Source organism: Solanum tuberosum, unplaced genomic scaffold (assembly GCF_000226075.1).
Source record: "Solanum tuberosum cultivar DM 1-3 516 R44 unplaced genomic scaffold, SolTub_3.0 scf00130, whole genome shotgun sequence".
NCBI lineage: Eukaryota > Viridiplantae > Streptophyta > Magnoliopsida > Solanales > Solanaceae > Solanum > Solanum tuberosum.
The window spans coordinates 1016396-1038175 of NW_006239060.1; the positions used below are offsets into that span (position 1 = coordinate 1016396).

General features: G+C 31.4%; 2 protein-coding genes across 3 annotated transcripts; both read right to left on the reverse strand.

Annotated features, from left to right (window-relative positions):
- Positions 1–1477: 1477 nt before the first annotated feature.
- Positions 1478–2601, reverse strand: LOC102596568 (protein LIGHT-DEPENDENT SHORT HYPOCOTYLS 3-like). The gene has a single exon (XM_006351605.2). The coding sequence runs from the start codon at positions 2388–2390 to the stop codon at positions 1833–1835; it is 558 nt and encodes a 185-aa protein (XP_006351667.1). The 5' UTR covers positions 2391–2601; the 3' UTR covers positions 1478–1832.
- Positions 2602–5281: 2680 nt separating this feature from the next.
- LOC102596908 (U-box domain-containing protein 3) lies at positions 5282–11977 on the reverse strand. 2 transcript variants are annotated; one of them, XM_006351606.2, is made up of 5 exons: positions 11768–11977; positions 10531–10810; positions 8184–8300; positions 6151–8028; positions 5282–5719 (listed from the first exon to the last, which is right to left on the reverse strand). In XM_006351606.2, exons 2-5 carry the CDS (start codon positions 10804–10806, stop codon positions 5654–5656), a joined length of 2337 nt encoding a protein of 778 aa, XP_006351668.1. In that variant the 5' UTR covers positions 10807–10810; positions 11768–11977; the 3' UTR covers positions 5282–5653. The 2 variants fall into 2 exon arrangements, with proteins under 2 accessions (XP_006351668.1, XP_015166071.1); XM_015310585.1 differs by having other exon boundaries at positions 10531–10825.
- Between the last annotated feature and the right edge of the window lie 9803 nt (positions 11978–21780).

The window sequence follows — 21780 nt, forward strand, 5'->3', positions numbered from 1 at the left end:
GTGTCTCTGGGATTTCGGGCATAGGCTGGGGGGGTACTTATGCATTTTCCCCAAAATAAAATGATAAAAACTATTTGTCTTCAACACTTGAATATCATACTTTATTTATTTTTAATTATAATAAATATACAATTTAAATAAAAAGTAGTTAAATATTTGAATATCTATATATATATATATATATATATATATCCACTATATTTTAGTCATCAATCGTAGTGATTTAAGTTATATATACTAATAATATAATAAATTTTTATATTACCAATGTATTTTAGTCGATTGCCTATCGTTTCCTATAGTTCTCCATTTTTTATATTGTTAGCGTACATAATTTAAACTCTTCTGATAAATCAGCTATCCAATAGCTATTAGAAGACATAAGGAATCACCCTTGTCTGCCAATTTCATCAAACCCCTCAGTGAAGTGACAGCACTAGCACCAATCATGTTAATAGATGCTTATATAATTAACCATTAAGAAATTTAATGGCAATATAAAATAATAGACGTATAATTTGCCACTAAAAACATTAATTATGAGCTTTCATTATTGCTTGAGCTCAGTCAGTCTATCTATTAGAATTCTAGATCAAGGAAGAAATACTTGTTAAATCAACATTTAAATACCAAATAAAGTTGCAAAAGTTGGAGGCTAAAAAGCAAAATAAAGAAAAGGAGTACTCGTTGTCTAGCTCTCTCGTAGTCCAAAGCTAATTCAATCGTATCCACCTTTGAGGAAAAGACCGAATAGCAACTCTAACTTATAATTTGATTTGTAATAGGTTACATAAAGTTATTCTAATTTTCTTCGTGACATGTTAAAGATTCACAAAATTAAAAGACATTTTCGTGCATTTGATAAATCTTTAGTTTATGACCACAAGATTCAAAATTCTTCTTCATTATTTTAAATCTCGTTTAAAGTCAAAATAGGATAAACAAATTGAAATAAAGGAAGTCATAATTATGGGAAACGATCAGCAGGGATTTGACAAACTGTAATGCTAGTAGCATTAAGGGCTTATTTGGTTGGATACAAATTATTTCAGGATTAACTATTTTGTGATTAGTTATTTCAGAATTGTTATTCTACTTTCAATATAATAACACTACAATATTAAAATAAATTGTCCCTTATCCCTTCTATCAAACGAGCCCAAAAAGAAATGTGAAATCACATTGAGAGACCAAAAACAACCCAAAAAACATGAAAATGAAGTTATAATGACGATATGATAATTGATAACATAATAAGAGAGCATCAAATTATGTACCATATAATAATAATAATAATGCTAAATATGAATGATAAGTACAACCTAATTCCAAAGTATTGTCCTTGTTAGGACAGCATAACAGACAACAGTAACTGTAGTAGTTGCATTCTATGGTTATAGTGTAATTACTTTTTGGAGAATTTATTTTCAATTTTGTATAACATGATCGGTATATATATTACTTAAGAAAGAACTCATCCGTGAAATATAACCAAGTTTTATCATACTCAAAAATCTTACATGATATCAGAACAGATAGAGGTGTTGAGATTGAATCTCACCGCACATTAAGAGACATACAAATAATAATAAAAAAAGTGTGCTCTGTCTAACCGTGCGTCTTCATAAGTTACTACTACAAGTTTCATGAGTACAAGAACTATACATGCTCTTGTTAGTACTTCCAATCAAGTTCCAACTACTACTCTTACTAATAAATTATCATACGCTAAAACCGTATGAAATTGACGGTACGCAATTATTATTATTAATAAACAAACCCTAGGTAGTGTCCTCAAAATAACTAGTAGTACTAAACCATGAAATTTTAAACTAAACTCCATGAGTAATGTTGCTTCTATTATTACCTCCTGATCCTGATGGCGAAGTAACACCAGAAAATTGTAACGATGGTGGTCGTTTCCTTTTCTTCTTTTCATAGCTAACACCTCTTGCTTTGGACTGCAAATCACGAACTTCACGAAGGTAAAGCCTAACAGCACGAGCACCAAAAGGATTCATTTCAGATTTTCCTCCATTTTCTTCATAAGCAGCTCTAAGACGACCAATAAGTGCATCAAGGCTACCCCAAGCTTGACGAAGTGGACATGGACAAGGTGCTGGAGGATTTGGAAGGCCGTAAAATGGACATATCGGTGTGTGGATTTTAGTTTTGCCAAATTGATCGAGGTAACGGAGGAATTCAAGGACGTGAGCTCCGCTACAACGGGAGAGAGACAGTGGTGGTCTATGGTTCTTAAGGTACTGACCGAAAGTGTTCCAATCACGACGTTTCTGATTCCCATATCGACTTGATGATGATGACATAATATTATTATTGTTGTTGTTGTTGATGGTGTTGGAACTCTCTACTTCTGCAAAGGAATCCATTAAATTATTATTTTTTGAGGTTTTTTTAGGGTTTAATAATAAGAGAAGGAAAAGAAGGGCATGGATTGGTGATTGAAATATCAAAAGATTTCCATATTTGTAAGATACAAGATAGAGACTAGAGAAAGAAAGAAAATTGGAGAGGCAAAAAGAGGAAGACTTTGATGAAAGGATTGATGGGAGAGTGAATGAAAGGATTCCTTTTTCTCTCTCTTTCTTTCGCTACGATAAAAATAACTTTTAACGACAATATATATATATACACATTAACAAATAGTATTAAAATCTTAACGACATTAGTTAATAGTCATAGAATCCAATGTTACTATAGTTTATACACATTAACAAATAACACATTAACAAATATGCTACGATAAAAATAACTTTTAACGACAATATATATATATACACATTAACAAATAGTATTAAAATCTTAACGACATTAGTTAATAGTCATAGAATCCAATGTTACTATAGTTTAGTGGACATTTATAAAGAGTGTTAATCACCGTTAGAAATATGCTAACAATTAAACAATTATCGTTATTAATTAATTACTGCTAAAGATTATTTTTGATATGTATGGTCATGTTTGAGTTTCTTTGTTTGAGCAATAGTAGAAAGACTGTCATGTTAGTTGATTTGGTAGCTTTGAATTCTGAAAATGATGAAAGATTGGTTTTTTTCTCAAAAGAGGGGAAGCAAAGTACTAACTCCTCCCTTAATTAATGCAATTTTTCATTGTGGTTGTTTTGGATGAGAGAGGAGAGAGAAAAAGGGTTTTTTTTTTTGAGGAAAATAATCAAATGTGGAGTAGGGTGATTGATAGATAGAGACAGTGAAAAAGTTAGAAAACATGGGGGCCATATAAAAAGGGGAGCAATATATATTCACCCACTCTCTGCTTGAATGACAGCTCCATGCACAGTTCTGACTCTCCAACACCCCCTTAATTCATTACTTCATGACTAAATCTTTTTTTGTTTTTTTCCAACTTCTTTATGTACTTTTATTGAAAAAAAAGTTATCTAAGTACGACTAAATTCTAGAGTCCTAGTGATAATATATATATTGATTTTTGTGTTTAATCAGTAATTAACGAGATTTTAAGATGTATATACACCCAAACCACGATAGGAAAGTTATTGAGAGGTGTTTACACATTTAGAAAACTTGGTAGATATATATAGTATAAGTGCATCCCTAGAGGATCTGATCGACTTTTAAGAATTATTTTTACCCAAGATGGCAAGGTAGTGAAGTCCCTCCATAGCACCAAATGTGGCGCTAGTGCAAGTTAAGATGCACACCATGTGGCAAATGTATAGCCAAGGGAAAAAAACTCTACTCAGCGAAGTAACAAATCATCAAGTTTTGAAGTGTTGAGGTCTATAGCTTCAAAAATCGTCTAAACGTTTAATTAATTTGAATTCACACAAGATAAATCATTATAAAAATAAAACGCTTCATATCAAAGAGAATTTCATTCAGACTCCTCAAGAAGAAAAGGTAATAATGACTGAATATCTCCGTCATGTGCCTCCAAGAAGAAACTTGATTTGCCAATATACATTAAAAGGCATTATTTAAATACATGTAGAGGTGTTTATATAGTACCTTACCACTGTAAAATCTGAAAGAATGGGCAAATACCCATTTTAAGTGTTACGCTACAAATTACAATAATCTGGCCCAATAAAGATTCTCAAGAAAATCATGACTGTAAGTTGTTAAATTATTTCTTTATTACTTCCAAACATTTGTACTGTTTTAAGTACTATATAAGATTTTGATATTTGTAAATATATACTATTCCTTCTGTTCTAGTAATTTATATGATTTATTTTTCTTTTAATTAATCAATGTATAAAAAAAAACACATTTCTAAATTTTAATAACAATTTATCTTTTTATTCTTAATGAAATAATTTATAGTCATTGCAAATATCTATGACTTGTTCTAAATCATAAATTTTAAAAAAAAATATTTCTTAAATTCCATGCTAAATCGAATTACATCATATAAATTAGGATAGAAAGGGGTTTAGCATGACCCCTACCATGTGTATTTATCAAAGAAGAAAACAAAAATGAAGGACTTTAAGCCTTACCTTTATAAACTAGGGACTTTGAGCCTTAAAACCACAAATTTCAAAAAATTTAAGTTGATTTTGATTATTATTACTTATAATATAGATTCAAGAATTTCTTGCAAGAGTGTTATAAGCCTACCACAACACAATTCACCTACGCAACCATGCAATTTATATAAGTCTCACTAATTTAGGATCTAATTACTTAGATATACTCTAATTTGCAATATTACGTATTTTAACAGGTTTTGGTACCTCAAAGATTCGTTCAGATATATCTCGAATACATGAGGTCAAAATTAGGTGTAATTTGTTCTAGATACATTGTATCCAAATAGATTCTCGTGTATCTTGGATACATAGCAAATTTCACTTGCCTCTCTCCCATCTTGCTCACCACTCTTTCATATATTTTGTATTCCAGATACATACAAATCACACCAGATACATGCATATACATATATCTAAAATACATACGAATCTCGCTTGGCTCTCTTGAATAGCAAAAATATATGTATCTAAGTGTATTTTCTTCAATATATGGTAGGAAACTCGAAATGACATCCCTAAACGAAACTCAATCATTAATCCACCAAAAGTTTCAACAATTCACAAAATTCATCCCTAAGCTTTTAAAAACTCGAATTTTGAACTGTTCACTTTATTTCACCCAATAGTTATTTAAATCCGTGATGGCAAACACAAATATCACTCAATCAATTTCTAAGCATCAAAGAATGAAAAACATATTCTCACATAGCAATTTCAACCACCTATTTTTTCAATTTCAAGAACATAGGGTAAGAAGATACTAGATAGATGGAGTGTAGTTACTCTAACATGAGTATTCACAACAACTTGTCACATATACAATATCTACTAGCTAACAAATGGCCTTCTTGAGAAGAAAAACAACCATATATAGGGACAAAACCTTATTAGCATTTGTTGCCAATCCTGAAAGCTATAACACAAGAATCTACTACCATTTACATATCACAGTCCTAACCAGTAGCAAACAACTTCCTAATGGTAAAACAAACAAGAATGGGGAAACTACAGATGATTTTTCAAAAAAACAATATTGCTACTGGAAAGAACGATGACCGACACTCTGAATATTGTATCCAATGGCAAAGTAACATGATTCAATGAGCCAAAACCTAGACATCATGACTTTCCCCTCCCCGTGGCTGCTTCACGTTGGCTCCGGAAATGACTGAGAAGTTGTTGTGCCTGCTCCGTTATAAAGAGAAAATACAAAATTTATCATCCTGAAGCTAGGAAAATTAACTTTAAATCAAGGATAAGAAAAGGAGAAAAAATTGTTATGGCTTCCCGTTACCCACACCCATCATGGTGGGGTTTATTGAGTGTACTATAACCAGCTTGAAATTTGTCGGGAGGGCAATGTGATGCACACCAAAATTGTATAAACCCTCTAAGACTGAGTAGAATCTTTTCTTATATAACTGTCTGTCTAGTTATTGGATCCAGATGAAGAAAGTAGAGTTTATTTTAACGAATAGTCTTTCATTTAAATTATAAACCGGCCCTTTAATTTCTCAGGCACTTCGTTTAGTAAGAAGATGACATCTAGGAAGAACAGAAAGATTGAAGTGGATAATGCAAAATGGGAACTTTTTAAAGAAGACAAAGCTACATACCTTCTCCTTTGCTCTTGGGGAGCCCGACTGAGACAATGCAACAAGTGGTGGGACAGCACCTTCTTGCAACACTAATCGACAATACTTGGGACTGTTGAGACACAGTTGCAGCAGTATTGAGGCAGCATTTTCCTTTCCCCGCTGAGATCCGGTTTCAACAATCTCGACTAGTGATGGTATACCCTCCTCTCGGGCAATAGCTAAGCAGCCCTCTGAAATGGTAGACAAATTTGCAAGAAGAGCAACAGCCTTATCAACCAATTCATTTGAAGGGTCCAACAACCTAATGAGATGCTTCACGGCTCCAACCTGAATGATGCGAGCCTTATTTTCATGAAATATTGACAGGTTAAATAATGCTGTAGCAGCGTCTTTTTTCCCTCTGATGGTACCTAAACCAAGAAGATCGACCAATGCTTTCACTGCTCCAGAACGCCCAATCTTTTTTCTGTACTCTTCCAAAAGAGACAGACTGAAAAGGGCTGCAGCAGCATTCTCTTTTGCTCCAGCATTTCCTGTTCTCAGGACATAGATGAGGGGTTCAAGCGCCCCTTGCTCCGCAATCATGGCCTTGATGTCTTCATTTATTGATAAGTTTAGTAATGCTGTCACAGCATGCTCTTGAGTTGGTTTCACATCAGAGTTTAGCAAGGAGATAAGTGGAGCAATAGCCCCACAGCGGCCTATAATAGCTCGGTTTTCCATGTTGTGCTTTGCAAGAAATCGGAATTCTGCTGCAGCTGCCATTTGCACCTCAGTTGATTGACTTTCCAAGTCTCTAATAAGCTTTTCAACATGGGAACTCGTGGTCAGATCATCAGATGCCGACTTTGTTGGTAAGGAAAGTTGTCTAGCATGGTTGTGAAGTACGTTCACAGCCATTTCACTCATTGTTTTGGAGCTGCGATATTGCCTTGCAGACAAATTAGGAGAATTCCCAACACTCTTGTTGCACGGAGAAGAAATGCGGTAATCACATTGTACCTCTCCAGATGTATCACTCACATTATCATGTTTGCTTGATATCCTTGAGACATCAGTTGACGCTGAGGGAAGATATTCAATACTGGAAACAGCACTTGATACGGATTCACTCCTGCTGTGTATATAGGAAATCCCTGGGGATGTGTGGCCAGATTTTTCAGCCTCCCTGATACGGCATGAACTAAATTCTTCTTCACTTAATTCGGATGTGCAATCAACCTTCTGACTTTCAAAAGCTTGTCCACCTTGATGACAAAGTCTTGATGTTGAATTGCTGGGATCTGAGGAACCTCGCACATTGTCCATATTAGTAAGGTGTACAGAATTAGATGTGATTCCATCCTGAGTGGACTCAGGGTTCCCGTCAAGCCTCACTTTGTTTACCTCACACCAATTTTCTATCAGAGCTTTAACAGTGTAATTTGGGATAAGATTTGAATGTGCAAGTGCTTGGTTGGTTCTTGGGCATGTAGTTAGTCCATGATCCAGCCATTTTTGAATGGAAGCCTTCTCATAAGTTTGGCCTGAAGCAATAATGACTGGATTCACCATCAGTTCCAAAGACAAGGGACACCGGAAATAAGGAGGGATCTTAATACCATCTATGGCCTTGAAGTGGTCAAGTTCAAGCATACAATCACGAATATCAGAGAAGAGATCTATGGAAAGGCTGATCTTATCTAAATCTCCTCTCGTTTCATTATCTTTAGCCTTCATCCGCTCCTTCTCTAATGCAATACATTCATTCAATAATTCTTCATGAGATACAAAATTAAGAGAGTGAATCATTTCTGTCAGACTTTCTGAGACAAGAATCTTTCCTACTTCGGGAGCCATATTCATCTGTTTCGATATTTGCCCCACTTCAAACTTTTGAATCTCCTGTATGAAGGGCTGAAATACAGGAAAATGGAATCAGTTGAGCTACTGTCAAGATCACATACTTATTGCACTAGCTTTACCACAATATTAATAAGAAAAGGAAGGAAGTGTGGGAAACAAAAACATACAACTACAAAATCTGTTAGAACTCGTGTATTAAGCCAGACCTGAATTTCCGAAGGACCCAGAGAAGGCGGTGATGATTCTAGTAATTGACATAAAATGTGAGATAACTTGAGTGCAATGCTCTGGATTTTCAGCAACTCTGGTTCACTCTGCAAAACCTGGAACATCGAATATCTATAAGTTCTTTCAAGAAAATAGAAATGGAAAAGCTTGTGATAGGCTAGTTATCAGTTTTCATTACTTTGTGTTAATTAAATAGAACTAGATGAAACCTTACAGAGAGAAGGAAGAAAACTGGATATTTTACCGTAGAATGAGGCCAGGCACACAGCTTGATTTTTCACAGATTTTACAAATGAGGAAGTAAAGTAACAGATTGACTGTATCTTCGGATATCGATAAAGGTCGCTCTTCTCCTCCAAGAAGGGAGACAGAAGTGTAGGAGAACTGATAAGAACATCACTCTCATGAATCATGAGTTTAAACATGACTATTTGAAGTAGTTATTATCATATTGATCTATTATATTTAACCCCATCTAGAACAGCTATATAAATGTAACCAAGAGTTACTCAGCAAGGATATCACATAAAAAGCCTGCAGAGAATTTGTCCTAAATCAGAATACTAGATACATAAATTCATTCTATTTATGTCAGCCGAGCCTTACAAGGCTCAAGGCTGCTGCGCCTTACAAGGAGCATTGGTTTCCGCATTTTGCGGCTGGAAACCTAATTTAGACGGTGTCTAAATTTGTTGCCCTTTTGGAATTTTTGAAAATTTTTGTTGCCACTTCAGTGTTTCTGCACTGTTAGAGAATAATTGGAGTTGTGCATTACTTACATGATCTGTAGTAAGAAGGCCTGATTGTGTAATTCACAACTCCAATTACTGCGAAATTTTTCTCAACATCACCAGTCAAAGTTGGACCATGCCAGAGCACACAGTTAATCTATTCAGTTGTTGGAGCATAAGAGGGGGAAGCGAGACTCAAAAGGGGTGGTGGAAGTTGATGCCATCATGTATATGGTGGTCTGTGGAGAGAAAGGAATGGAAGATGTTTTGAAGATAGATCCAATTCCATTCACAAATTAAAATGGAATTGTTTAGTATCTTTACTTTTTTGGTGTAAACAATTATGTATAGTGGACATAGATCAAATTGTAGAGTTGGTAGGAAATTTGTAATTTTTGTGATGAATTTTGAAGGTGGCCACAACATATCCTAATGCTGAGGAATACAAACTTACCAATTCTCTAAAAAAAAAGAAGTATCTGAAGAGTTTGTTAAACGGACATATTATCTAACATAAGAAAAAGTTGGTCTGACACTGACATAATCAAAGCAAATATAACATAATAACTTATCAACAGCACAATCGAATGTCAACACTCACTATAAGCAGTTGAGCACACCGTGCATGGGCAAACCAAGATTTCTGTTATTTTTAGAAAGCAAGACTATTCCTCAGAACTATCCACAACGATTAGTCTCAAACAAAAGAAATCAAACTAACAAGAATGGAAAAGGAATCAACCAGAGACCGGAACTCATTTGTTTGCTGAGTGTTCTTGGGTAACTGAGGTTAGAAATGAGCTATTGGATTAGACAGGTTTCCAGTTCAAGCAACAAGGAGTATCACAAAGCATAAGGTGGTTCAAAAGAAGGCACTGGAGTCAACTGAAGAAGGAGCTACTTACAGCAGTGTGGGGAGCTATGATCTATTATACTTGGCAAGCCAGAAACTAGACAGTTTTCAGGAACGGAAGTGTAAATACCAGTTTTGTTATTAGGAAGATTCAACGAGAGATGAGGGATAGATTAGATGTTTTGCATAGTTTCAAGAGAGACTTATGTAGTCAATATCTGATTCAACAATTGTGTAAATAGCTGTTCGTTTTGGTTTTTTCTGTTTGAGGCCTAGGAGATTGCAACACCATTCCTGGAAGGTGGTTGTAGTACTAGGTGCTCTTTAAAGTTGTAAACAATGGCAATATCACAGTTATTACCAGAAACAAAGAATGGAAAAGGAATGGCATTGGCACTCAGATCCTAATCAATAAGAGGTAGCTTCATGTGCTGGTGCTTAATTGATGTAGCATTGACAGTATAAAATTTACTCAAGGCATGGTGAATCCTTTAGTTTGTACTATGATGATATTTTGGAACAAATTAAGTTTGAATAAATAAATGCAACAGAGAATACTTTAGCACAAACTGTTTGAAAGTTGAAACAGAGTCTGTGTATATTTAATTAGGGAACAACAGTCAGACCGATAGACAGTCAAAACTGCGCCCAGACACCTGTATAAGTTCCTAAATTTTGCATGCGGTTTCCCTTCAATTTGTGAGCATATGTCTACATCAGAAAGAGGAGAATTAAAATTACCCAGAGAATCTTGCTCTTCTTAGGAGACCATTCTTCCAGTAATTCCCTAGCTTCATTAATGGCTACATCTAGTTCTTCACACTGCCTGCATATGGTTTCGTCTGAAGGAGCTTTTTGTTGAGCAACATCATCAAGTACTGGTTTTAATAGCTTCAACAAAGTTGCAATATTTTTGTAGTTCTTTTGACCAGGCATACTCTTTGATGTTAGACATGTTACAAGGTGAATGAATCGAGAGATACTGTTCATAAGGCACCTTACAGATGTCAACTCCATTAACCTGTCATGCACAAATCTAAAAACATATTATCTACACAGTGACTTGCAACAGAAAATCAAGATAATGGGTGGAAAGATGCAGGTTAGATGTGGTTGTGATGATTGATGGAACAACTACCTCTCTTATACCCTGCTTCTTACATGTTCTATAAGAATTCTCCGACAGCAAAGTTAACAAGAACGAGAGATTAAGATTGAAACCAATGCAACACAACAAACCAACACACAGTTATGACATTTATAGGTGATCTAAGCACATGACGGGAAGTCCAAACATCAATATTATTATCTTTTCAATGAACCACAAAGTAGTAATCCGCTATCTTCATACATTCTGATGTAGCTATCATACGCTTAGACGAAAAACAGTATGAAATACACAATTACTTCATGTCAAATATTTATTTTACAACTCCTTAGAAGTCAAAAGCTGCTACTACTACCAAATTTGGACAACATTAGCACAAAATTTAAATTTGAAATACCCTGAGCTGCAACAAACAACACTAGTCATGAATTACCATCAAATTTAATAGCATAACCTATTTCCTTAAATGGGTTCAAACAAATCCTTTCCTTTTTCCACTTCCACTCTCCAAAATTTAGATATATTGAATTTTCCGAAATAAATATATTATCTTCCTAGTTGCAGTGTAGGGAAAAGTTAGAACACGGAGAACAAACAAACAAACTTGAGCTTCAAATACACATAGCCAAGCAAGTTTAGCTTCCTCTAAAAAAGAATCTGCTACCCCCACTTCACAAGATTAGATATTTTTAACACATATAACATTCTAAATACAGTTATTGGCGATCCCCAATTCCTTACAATTTCCAGCTACCTTAACAAACAAAATCTGAAAACAGAGTTTTCTTTAACAAATTGGAAGAACCAAAAAACACAAAACCCAATTAGCATATTGAATTTAAAAGCAACAAAAGCAGCTTTGGGTTATACCTGGAGCTTAGATAATTAAAAAAAAAAAAAAAAAAAAACAGATCTTGAAGAAACAATAGGGTGTTTCAAAAGTGAAGAATTTTCATTTGGAATAAAGTTGAGGAATCAAAATGAACCCTTTTTCTCCAACAATTCTTGTCAGTGCTTCATTTTGTATAGAGAGAGAGAAGGGGGCTGTAATTAACAGGGCAGCAAATTGCAAAGGGGAGAAAAGAAAAACAGTGGTAAAATTGGTGGGACCCTTTATAGGTGCAGATTTGTTGGTGATGCTTGTGAGTTGTGAAAATTTATTATTATTATTGTTATTGTTATTATTACCAAATTGAGGTTTTAAGAAAATGTTTATCTTTTACAAATTTCAGGAAAAGTTTTTTTTCAAGTAAGGTGAATATAATGAAACACTTATCTGATCCATAGTTTTTCTTGTTATTATTCTTTTGGCAAAAGTACTCATTACCCCCTGAACTTAATGTTTTTTATTCGGTGTATACCTAAATTATATTTCGTTTTAATTACCCCGAACTTGTTTATTTCTCCATCACGTACACCTTTTTCGTCCACCTGCTCCTATTTTGACTACACGTGCGCGACATCTAGTAAAAGTGGTGATGTGGATTTCCACCTGGATAAATAATAGCCACCTAGATAAATTAATATTGCAAAAAATAAAATTTCTTAAATTTGAAATTCATTGTTTAAAAAGTTATTTTTGAATAAGGGCTGATTTCGCGGAACTCCTTCTGAATTTGGGTTTTTCTAGACGTGAAGTTGGTCGATTAAATTTCAAATTTGTCTGAAATTCTTACCAAGTAAGTGTTAATCTTTGTTTCCTTTACTTTTCATTTACATTTTCCCCTATTTTTCGTTTAAAATATGCCAAATATTAAAGAAAAAAGGAGATTTTATGTTTTTTACCGTTGTAGCTTTATGATGTGGCAAAAAATCACTTCCTCACGCGCCTAGTAGAGTGTGTTGTCAATTTCTACGCCAGGTGAACAATAAAGATGTACGCGACGGAGGAATAAACAAGTTCGGGGATAATTAAAACAAAATTTAGTTTAGGTGTACACCGAATAAAAAGTTTCAAGTTCAGGGGGTAATGAGTACTTTAGCCTATTCTTTATTGTCATAAGATATTTTGGGTGAACTATTTAATGAGAATGGTTCATAATCTCTTAACTAGTTGTGTTACGATTAACTATGAAGTTTATAAATTACAATTTGATTTCTTATTTTGAAAGTGTAAAATTGATTGATATTTTACCACGTGATAATAATATTCAAGCTACACTAGTTGTGGTCCAACCATTCAAGCTTAGCCACTACATAAGAAGTCAAACACTAAATGCACCAATTGCATCTTGTTAATTGTTATTTACTTTCATATGTCCCTAATTATTTGTTCGCATTTCTTTTTTAGTTGTTTTTTAATTACTTGTTCATTTTGATAAATCAAGAAAGTACAAATTTTTTTACCTATTATACTTTCAATTTATTACTTTGAAAAAGGTAGAACTTGAAAATCTTATAGTTTTAATTCATCCACTTCATAATTAATAGAGGTAAAATGATAAATTAACTATGTTAATTATTGTTTTCTTAATAGGTGTGTCAAATTATAAGTAAACAAGTAATTAGGGATTGAGGAAGTACTCTGCAATTCACTTTTAGTATTAGACTTTACCGGGGTGTTAAAAATTAATGAGTAATTTTTTAAAATAGGTTAAAAGTAACAAATAAAATGAAATTTATATTTAAAATAATGAATAAATAAAGTAAATAGAAAGAATACCTTTTTTAAAAAAAAAAGATTAAAAGGTTTAATTATGGTAAGTAATCATTGACAACAATATGTGGCTAAATAATAAAGTGTGGTCGCTTTAATCATGTTGCTTTAACAAATTGTCAAAAACCACAACATTCTCTCTATGACGAGTGACGACTTAAAAGGTCTCAAATCCTCTTCCTCTTTTTTCCATTGAGTCAAAGCATCACTTATTTATTTATTTTATTTTCTTATCCGTTTAAAATTTCTGTATTATATAAATATTATAACTAAATATTTTACTTACTACATCATTCTTTTGAGGGACTAGGGCTAAATATGATTGGACTTTGAAAAAAGATTTATTTATGTCATTTGTTAAAAAAAATGATTTATTTATATTATTTTTATTTGAGAAAAGGTTCATTCATGCTATTATTTGTTAACTAAAATGACATAGATGAACCAAACTCTTAACGTAAGACATTAATGAGCCATTTCTCAAAGTTTAATGACATATTTGAGTCTTTTCTCTTTAAATAAAATAATTTAATTAATTGTTCGGTCAAATCATAATTGACCACATGATTTTGCAAAACCGAAATTATTTTCAGTTAATAAATAATGACATGAATGAGACTTTTTTTTTCAAACAGAAATGGACATAGATGAATCAAACTTTTAACAAATGACATAGCTAAGTTTTTTTCTCAAAATTCGATAACATAATATTTGAGTCTTTTCCCTTCCTTAAATTTTGTTTAAAATAATTTAAAATATTCTTTTAGTAATTTTATTCATTTATATTTCCCAAGTTTCAAGAATTTAAATCTAATATATATAGAAGAAAAAAAAGTTAACATGAAATATCTTTTCTGTCAAGTTAATTTTTTTTTATATAATATTGAATCAGTCTATATTTTATACCATATTTATATTTTAATTTACATAAATAGAGTACTTTGTTGTTGAAGCTGAACGTGCAAGAGAGAAGTCAAAGTTTTGACAGATGTCAAAGTATATTTGTTGTAGGAGTTTATTTAATCTCAACCACAATAAATAAACTATAGTAGTATAATAAAAGTTATATATATTTTAAATAAGGAGATGACAGGCTTTAATTATCTATTTTTAGTGGCTGACCATACCACAAACACCCTTTTTCCAAAAAATAAATAAATAAAAAATTGTGGATATTAAATTTAGAGCAAGGACATATTGAGATTTACTGTAAACATCATAATTGGAGTATTAAATTTATGCACTTTACTAATATTACTACCAAATTAGAAACCCAAAAATAACAAGTTGGCTTTTGCTAACGTCAAATCAAAACTACCCTAAAGTTGGCAGTAGGGACATAATAAAATTAAATAAAATTGATATCATATAGTATGGCCCCATATAATACGAATACGTCTATGACAAGGAAATCTGTTTGTCATAAATTTTCACCTTTTGGCAACCTGTGTTTCAACAGTTTTTTTTTTTTTTCTTCACATTTTTGAACCGACTAAAATTTTTACACTTATAATTTATATAATAATACATCAAGCCAAAGGACAGGAAGCCAATACGGGTTTTTGTGTATTGAGTTTGTCTGAATCTAATATTTTCAATCGTTACGTAAAAAAATGTTAAAAATTTCATGCAAATGGTGAATTCAGCTAACTATTTAATTTCTTGAGTGGTACTTAAGAATTTAGTTAGAACAAGAAGTTTTCTTTTTTCCTCTCTATTTAAACTTCAATATTCCCCCATCATGTCTTATAAATAACTTTTACATATCCATTAAGATAGTAATTTAATACCATTAATATTTACGTGAGTTATTTTACTAAAAGATCCTATAATATATGGATGGGAAAATATAAAGAAAATTTTAAAGGATTTCTTTAAATTTTTTAAAAATATTTATAAGATACGGGTAATTTTGAGTGGAAAAAAAAAATACCTTCTTAATCTGTTAAAAATAATTACTCATTCCGAAACAAATTAATAAAGATTTGTCCCATGCATTTAAATAGTCAAAGGAATAAAATTACGCTTTTATCTTCATTTTGAAATAACCCTTAGTAAAAAAAGATATTTTTGAGCTACTTGAATAGTTGAAGGGCACTTTTGAACTTATAATTGACTAATCAGGCAAGAATATTTTGTACCAAAAAAGTAATAAAAGGTAAAATTGATATATTTTGAATAATTCAAAAATAATTGTGATAAATTATAAATAGAAGGGCCCTAATCAAGTTGCTTACCAACTGTGGGCAGTAGTAAGCCATAGGTACTATAAATAGATTGTTTGATTTTGATTGTAGGGGCCTCCACACTCATTGTTTTTATCCCTATTTTTTTTTTTTATTTATTTTGATGAGCTGTGAGTAAGTGTTTTGATTTAACTCCTTGTCCAACTTTGGTCTCTAGTACAAATTCAGGGGTTACATGCAAAAGCAAAACCTCAAAAAGTAACATAAAATTCTAACTATTGCAATTTTACCTAAGATAAATATTAGTACTAATATATAAAATGGATACAAGCTTCACATTTAATGGTATAGTGAAATTTTGTGGGACTCTACGAGAGAGTTGTACAATTTTGTTTAGGACTTTATATAATGTATTTGATTTCAGTTAGAATTTTTGGAGGCTATTATATTCTAAAATAATTCAAGTCTTGTCTTTGAGTTTCATCAAGTCTAATGTTCGACAAGTCTTGAAGTAAGGTGCATTTGTAGTCATTGAAATTTTGTAGGACTCTACTAAACGCTACAATTCTAGTTGAGACTCTACGAGATATATTCAATTCTATTTAGAATCCTTAGAGGCTACCTCACCCTAAACCCTAGTTCACCCTATATAAAGATTAGAGTATTATATTCCCTCCAAGAGACATCTCAAATATTTCGCAAATTCATGAAATATTCATAATGAGATCAAATTTAAATCATCCTAGTTCCAGAAATACACCACTAACGAATCTTATGAGAGAAGAGTTAAGTGAGGAACAGAAAATTATACACATATTGATTTATCAATAAAATACTCTTATTTTTTCAGACTTTATTTATGGTTAATTTATTCTTCATATATTTACAATTTGTTTCAAGCAAATAATTTTTTTAAATTTAGATAAATATCATTATCTTTAAACAATTAAATAGAAAATAGATCACATAAACTGAAATAAAAAGTTGTTGAGTATCCAAAACTTATCATCCGAAATCCTATTTTCTTAAAACGAGTTGAAGGGTTATGCTTTAGTAATAATTATTAGTTATTATTATATGGATAAGAAGGAGATATATCAATTTAAAAAATATTAAAATAATGATGATTAGGCGAAGTACTTGTGAATGAAACATTATCTAAATTATAAATTAAGGTTTTGACTTTTGAATACAGGATTTAGCATAGAGATAAAAGGGAAATTTGTCTCTGGCGGTCCCATATTAGGTCCAAATTATGCAATATTTTTTGTTAAATGTTGGTTAGGTAGGGGGAGAGATTAGACAGCAAAGAGATTATGGGAATCGTAACCACGCTTAAAAAACACCTAAACTAATACTAATACAACTATACTGACTTTGAATAATAATGACATACAAAAAACATATAAATAGATGTTTTAAAGTGATCAGAAAATAAATTACACTCGCAAATAAAATATGATGAAACATAGTTTTATTGATAAACATTGAGGGTACAAATTCGTTCTTCCCTTTATTATTTCTCTCTTAAGATTTTTCCATGATTCAAAGGTCATTAATGACGTATTTTTTGAACTAGGATAATTTAGATTTTTCCATAATTCGAAGGCTGTTAACGTATTTCTCGAACGTATGAGGTCATATTTTGATCTATTTATGAATATTCCATGAATTTATGAATTTTTCAAGATGCCTCTTAAAGGAATATAATATCCTTTATATAAGCATAAACTAGGGTTTAGGGTAGAGTAGCCACCAAGAATCCTAAGTGGAATCGAACACATCTGGTAAAGTCCCACAAAATTTCAGTGTCTACAGATGTATTTAAGTTTAGTTAGCTAAGTAGAGGGGTGTTTGTTAGGCTATCAATAGTGCAGAAACGAAACTAATAATTTACGTCAAGTTCATGAATATTTTCAATACTATCCTCTTTAAATTGAGATAGAAGGAATAGTAAGGAGCAAATGGAGGGTCTTTGACTATGAGAACTCTACAATGGTGTTTCTTGATTAAATATCATGAAGATCCAGATGCCCTCTCTTCTGAGAGATGGCCTATGTATGAGCCAAAAAGTCAAGTCTATACTAGAGTATGAAAAAACTACACAAATAAGCTAAAAATGCTAGTATTCTACAACACTCAATTAGGTCCCTTTTAATGTATTTAAATTTTACCTTTTATATTTTGGGTATAGTTGGGACTTGGGGCCTTGTCATTGACATTTCCTCTCATGTTATTGTTATAGAGGTTCCATAAGCACTAGCCTAATAATATTAATTATGCCATAATCTTTTTCATTGATGCCTCATATTTCATGAAGTATATATCCGCTTATGCATGTAAGGACGATGTTGATTCACTCAGGCAGAGGCAGCCATAGCCATATCCACTGGATTACATCCGTTGATTTTCTTACCTCAATATGATATTGTGTGATTTAGTATAATTTAACATCAACCATGCATGAACCTTTTCTCTCATACTTTGTAAATATTCAAAACGAATATGTATATATTATATATCTATTTGTTAGTTTTTAGTACTAATATGTTAAAAAGAGTTGAAAGATATTCAAACATATTCAACACAAATGAGTCAAAAAGATTCGATAACAATTATGGACATGACAATATCCTATTATGTTTCAAGAAAAAAAGGAAGAAGAATCCCATCAAACTTTTAATTGAGTCAACAAATGCCAACTCACTTGCAGCTGCAATATTAACACGACAAAATAAAATGTATGCGTGCCACGAAAAATAATAACATAATAATAATATGAAGAAGAAAAATATTATGAAATTTGGGTTCGAATTATTGTTTGGTTATACCAACTTTATTGTCAGTATATATATATATATATATACTAGATATAAGTGCCCGTGCTAGTATCTATTATATTTTGGAAAAATTACTGAAATACACGTCTTATGTTTCCGTTATTTCTAATATTCCCTTCTATTTCTAAAAACCTCTAAAATCCCTTATTTCTCTCCTAATTCTAAACTATTTTATAATGTATCCGAGCTAGTTTTTAATGTATCCGAGCTACATAATATGTATTCGGTTTATTTTATAATGTATTCGAGCTAGTTTTTAATGTATCCGAGCTACATATTATGTATCCGGTTTGTTTTACTTTTTCAGGGATTAATGTAATTACAAACTAAATAGGGATAGATTGTAATTTCATATTAAAACTATGTGATTCCTAAAATTTATACTTATATTTTTGTCTCACTTTATGCGACATAGATAAAATTTAGAGAGTCAATTAAATTTTGATATGATTATTAAATATTTTAAGTTGTTAATTATTGTAATTTCTACGTAATTTTTAAATAATATATGTTAATTTCCTTGTCCCAATATATGTAGCACAAAAAGAATTTCAAGAGTCAATCTGTTGTTAATTATTGAGATTTACAATACTTTTTATGTATTTTTCAAATTAAATAATACATGTTACTTCTTTTGTCCCATTTTATGTGACACATATCTATTAATTTTAGTTGTCAATTATCATGATTTAGAATGCAATTTTTAAATATATAAAATCTTTTTACGTAGTTTTCAAATTAAATAATACATGTTACTCTACTTCTTTTGTCCCATTTTATGTGACACAAATATATTAATTTTAGTTGTCAATTATCATGATTTATAGTATTTTTTTATGCAATTTTTAAATATATAAAATATTAAAAAATAAGATAAATAAATTAAAACGAAAAAAAAATAGACAAATATATATATATATATATATATATATAGGTAAATGTGGAACCATGCACACAGGTGAAGCAGGCATGTTGACCGGCACCTGTGTGGTTATCCACACTTATAGTAGTAGAAGTAGATAGAAGTAGAAGTAGAAGTAGACATATACTATAGGTTGAGCTCCTTCAAATTAATTTTGCACATCTTTATTTGGTAAGAGCTCAAATATTTTAGTTTGTATTGTAATCAAACTCTTTTCTTATTGTCATAAAAATAATTATTTGTTATCTGTAAAGGAAAAAAATAAAAAAATAGTTCTGTTATCAACATAAATCTATGGACCTTAATAACCTTATTATACAAATAATTATAACCATGACGTAAACGGCGGTTCGCAAAAAAAAAAACAAATGTTCTCCAAAAAAATAATGTAAATTTTTTTTTAATGTTTTTTCCTTCCAAAACGGTGACTTTTTAACTCCATTAATTTTACTGCGTTCTAACTATAAAGTGATCTCGAATCAGGTATTTACTATGATTTACTTATTGTAATTGAGTTTTTTTTTTTTTTTAAAGAAAATTATAATTTTTTTATACTAGGCTAAAAAAAATTGCTTTAGGAGGAAAATGATCTCTTTTATTGTTTGATTTATCGTTTTTAAAGTTTGCTTAATTAACTTTCATATGCACTTGATTATGATTTATCGTTTTTAAAATTTGCTTAATTAACTTTCATATGCACTTGATTATTTTGATTCTAACAAATCGTAGATAAAACTGACATTTTATTTTTTTTAAAAATAAATCACATACTATATAGTATATATGAATTTCAGCTCCACCAAGAGTAGCTGCCAAATGTTAATCCTTTCTAGATTCTTTAACCACATGGGTTTTAGTGACATTATAGTTTTTAATAATAGCACAACAAATGTGTCGTTTAAGTTATGCTACCTTGTTTTCTAGGAAATAATATATTTGCGGAGTAAAATGTTGAATTATAATTAAATTTTACTAATTGTTTTGTGAATAAGAAGTGCGTCGCATTTGTGTACAAGAAAATAGATATTATCGCAAAACATATCTATGATTTTAAGTTTATAAGTTTTATATTGTATATTTTTTAATTCATTAGTTCTTTGATAGATTATTTATACCTATTAAATATAATTTTAGATTTGGATTAAAATTACTTGATTCTTCTGAATTCACAACTTGTATGATAGATCAGCTAGTTCCTCAACAATAACATACTCAGTAAAATCACACTAAGTGGAGCCTTGATCGGACAACCCCTACTTGTCATTAATTAACAAACTTTGAGCGAGGACCAGGGGTAAACCCACCCTAAGCCGGTGTCAAGCGACACTCCTGAAAAATTACATAATTTTAGTTTAATAAATATATATACAAGTATTGACATTTCTTGACACAAGATAAATGTTTAATCATTAGGGAAATTCCTAGATGTTGGTGAGGACGAATAATTTTCTAACGAAACAATAATTTATTTGTGTCTCAACGTGTACCAATTTTTCTATCAACCATGGTCTAATAGAAAGAATATTTTTCCAACAGCTTCTACGTTTTCAAATAGAGAAAATGGGCAAATGACCCCCCAATCTAGTACCGGATTTTCAACTACACACTTAAACTTCACGGGGGTCCTATTACCCTTTTGAGCTATTTTAAAGTGGAATTATTTCCTCCCTAAAATATCATTACCAGGCATGTGTCTTGTGGTGCAATACACTCTCTTGACACGTGTATTTCACCATTTAATAATTTCTTTTTAAAAAAAAGTTCCCCTCCTTCCTCTTCCTTTCTTCCCTAATCATTTCTTCAACTCTAACTTATAATAAACACCATTTTTTACCTCAATAAATTTCTATATCTCTAACAATTTGTAAAAACGAAAATTCAAGTCACTTTTTTATCTACTCTAAATCTATATAGCCTAGAAGATAGCGGTTCTAATCAAATCTTTCATTCAACCAATTCAACAATTTTTCTAGATTTTTTTACATTTCGTTCGATTTTCTTACTTAGACAATTTCAGATATACATTAAATGGGTCATGAACATTCAAGATCAAATTCAGCCCAAGATTCCGTCGACAGCTCAAAATCATCGCGGATGAGAAGACCAATTTGAGACCAATTTGTGATACCAATTTGAGAAACCTCTCTCTCTTTCTCATTCTTTATTCTTTCTCCCTCTAAAATTTTCATGATTAATTTATAATTTGAGTTTTTGATTTTGATTCTTCATGGATTTTAGGAGAACATGTAGGATCCTTCTTTAAAAATGTAGAAGAAATT

Excerpts from the sequence above, each read along its gene's own strand:
- LOC102596568 (XM_006351605.2), bottom strand. The coding sequence starts at position 2,390 with ATGGATTCCTTTGCAGAAGTAGAGAGTTCCAACACCATCAACAACAAC.
- LOC102596908 (XM_006351606.2), bottom strand. The coding sequence starts at position 10,806 with ATGGAGTTGACATCTGTAAGGTGCCTTATGAACAGTATCTCTCGATTC. Across the intron at positions 8,301-10,530 it reads AGAAGAGCAAGATTCTCTGG|GTTTTGCAGAGTGAACCAGA; the intron begins GTAATTTTAATT and ends TCGATGTTCCAG. Across the intron at positions 8,029-8,183 it reads TGGGTCCTTCGGAAATTCAG|CCCTTCATACAGGAGATTCA; the intron begins GTCTGGCTTAAT and ends CCTGTATTTCAG.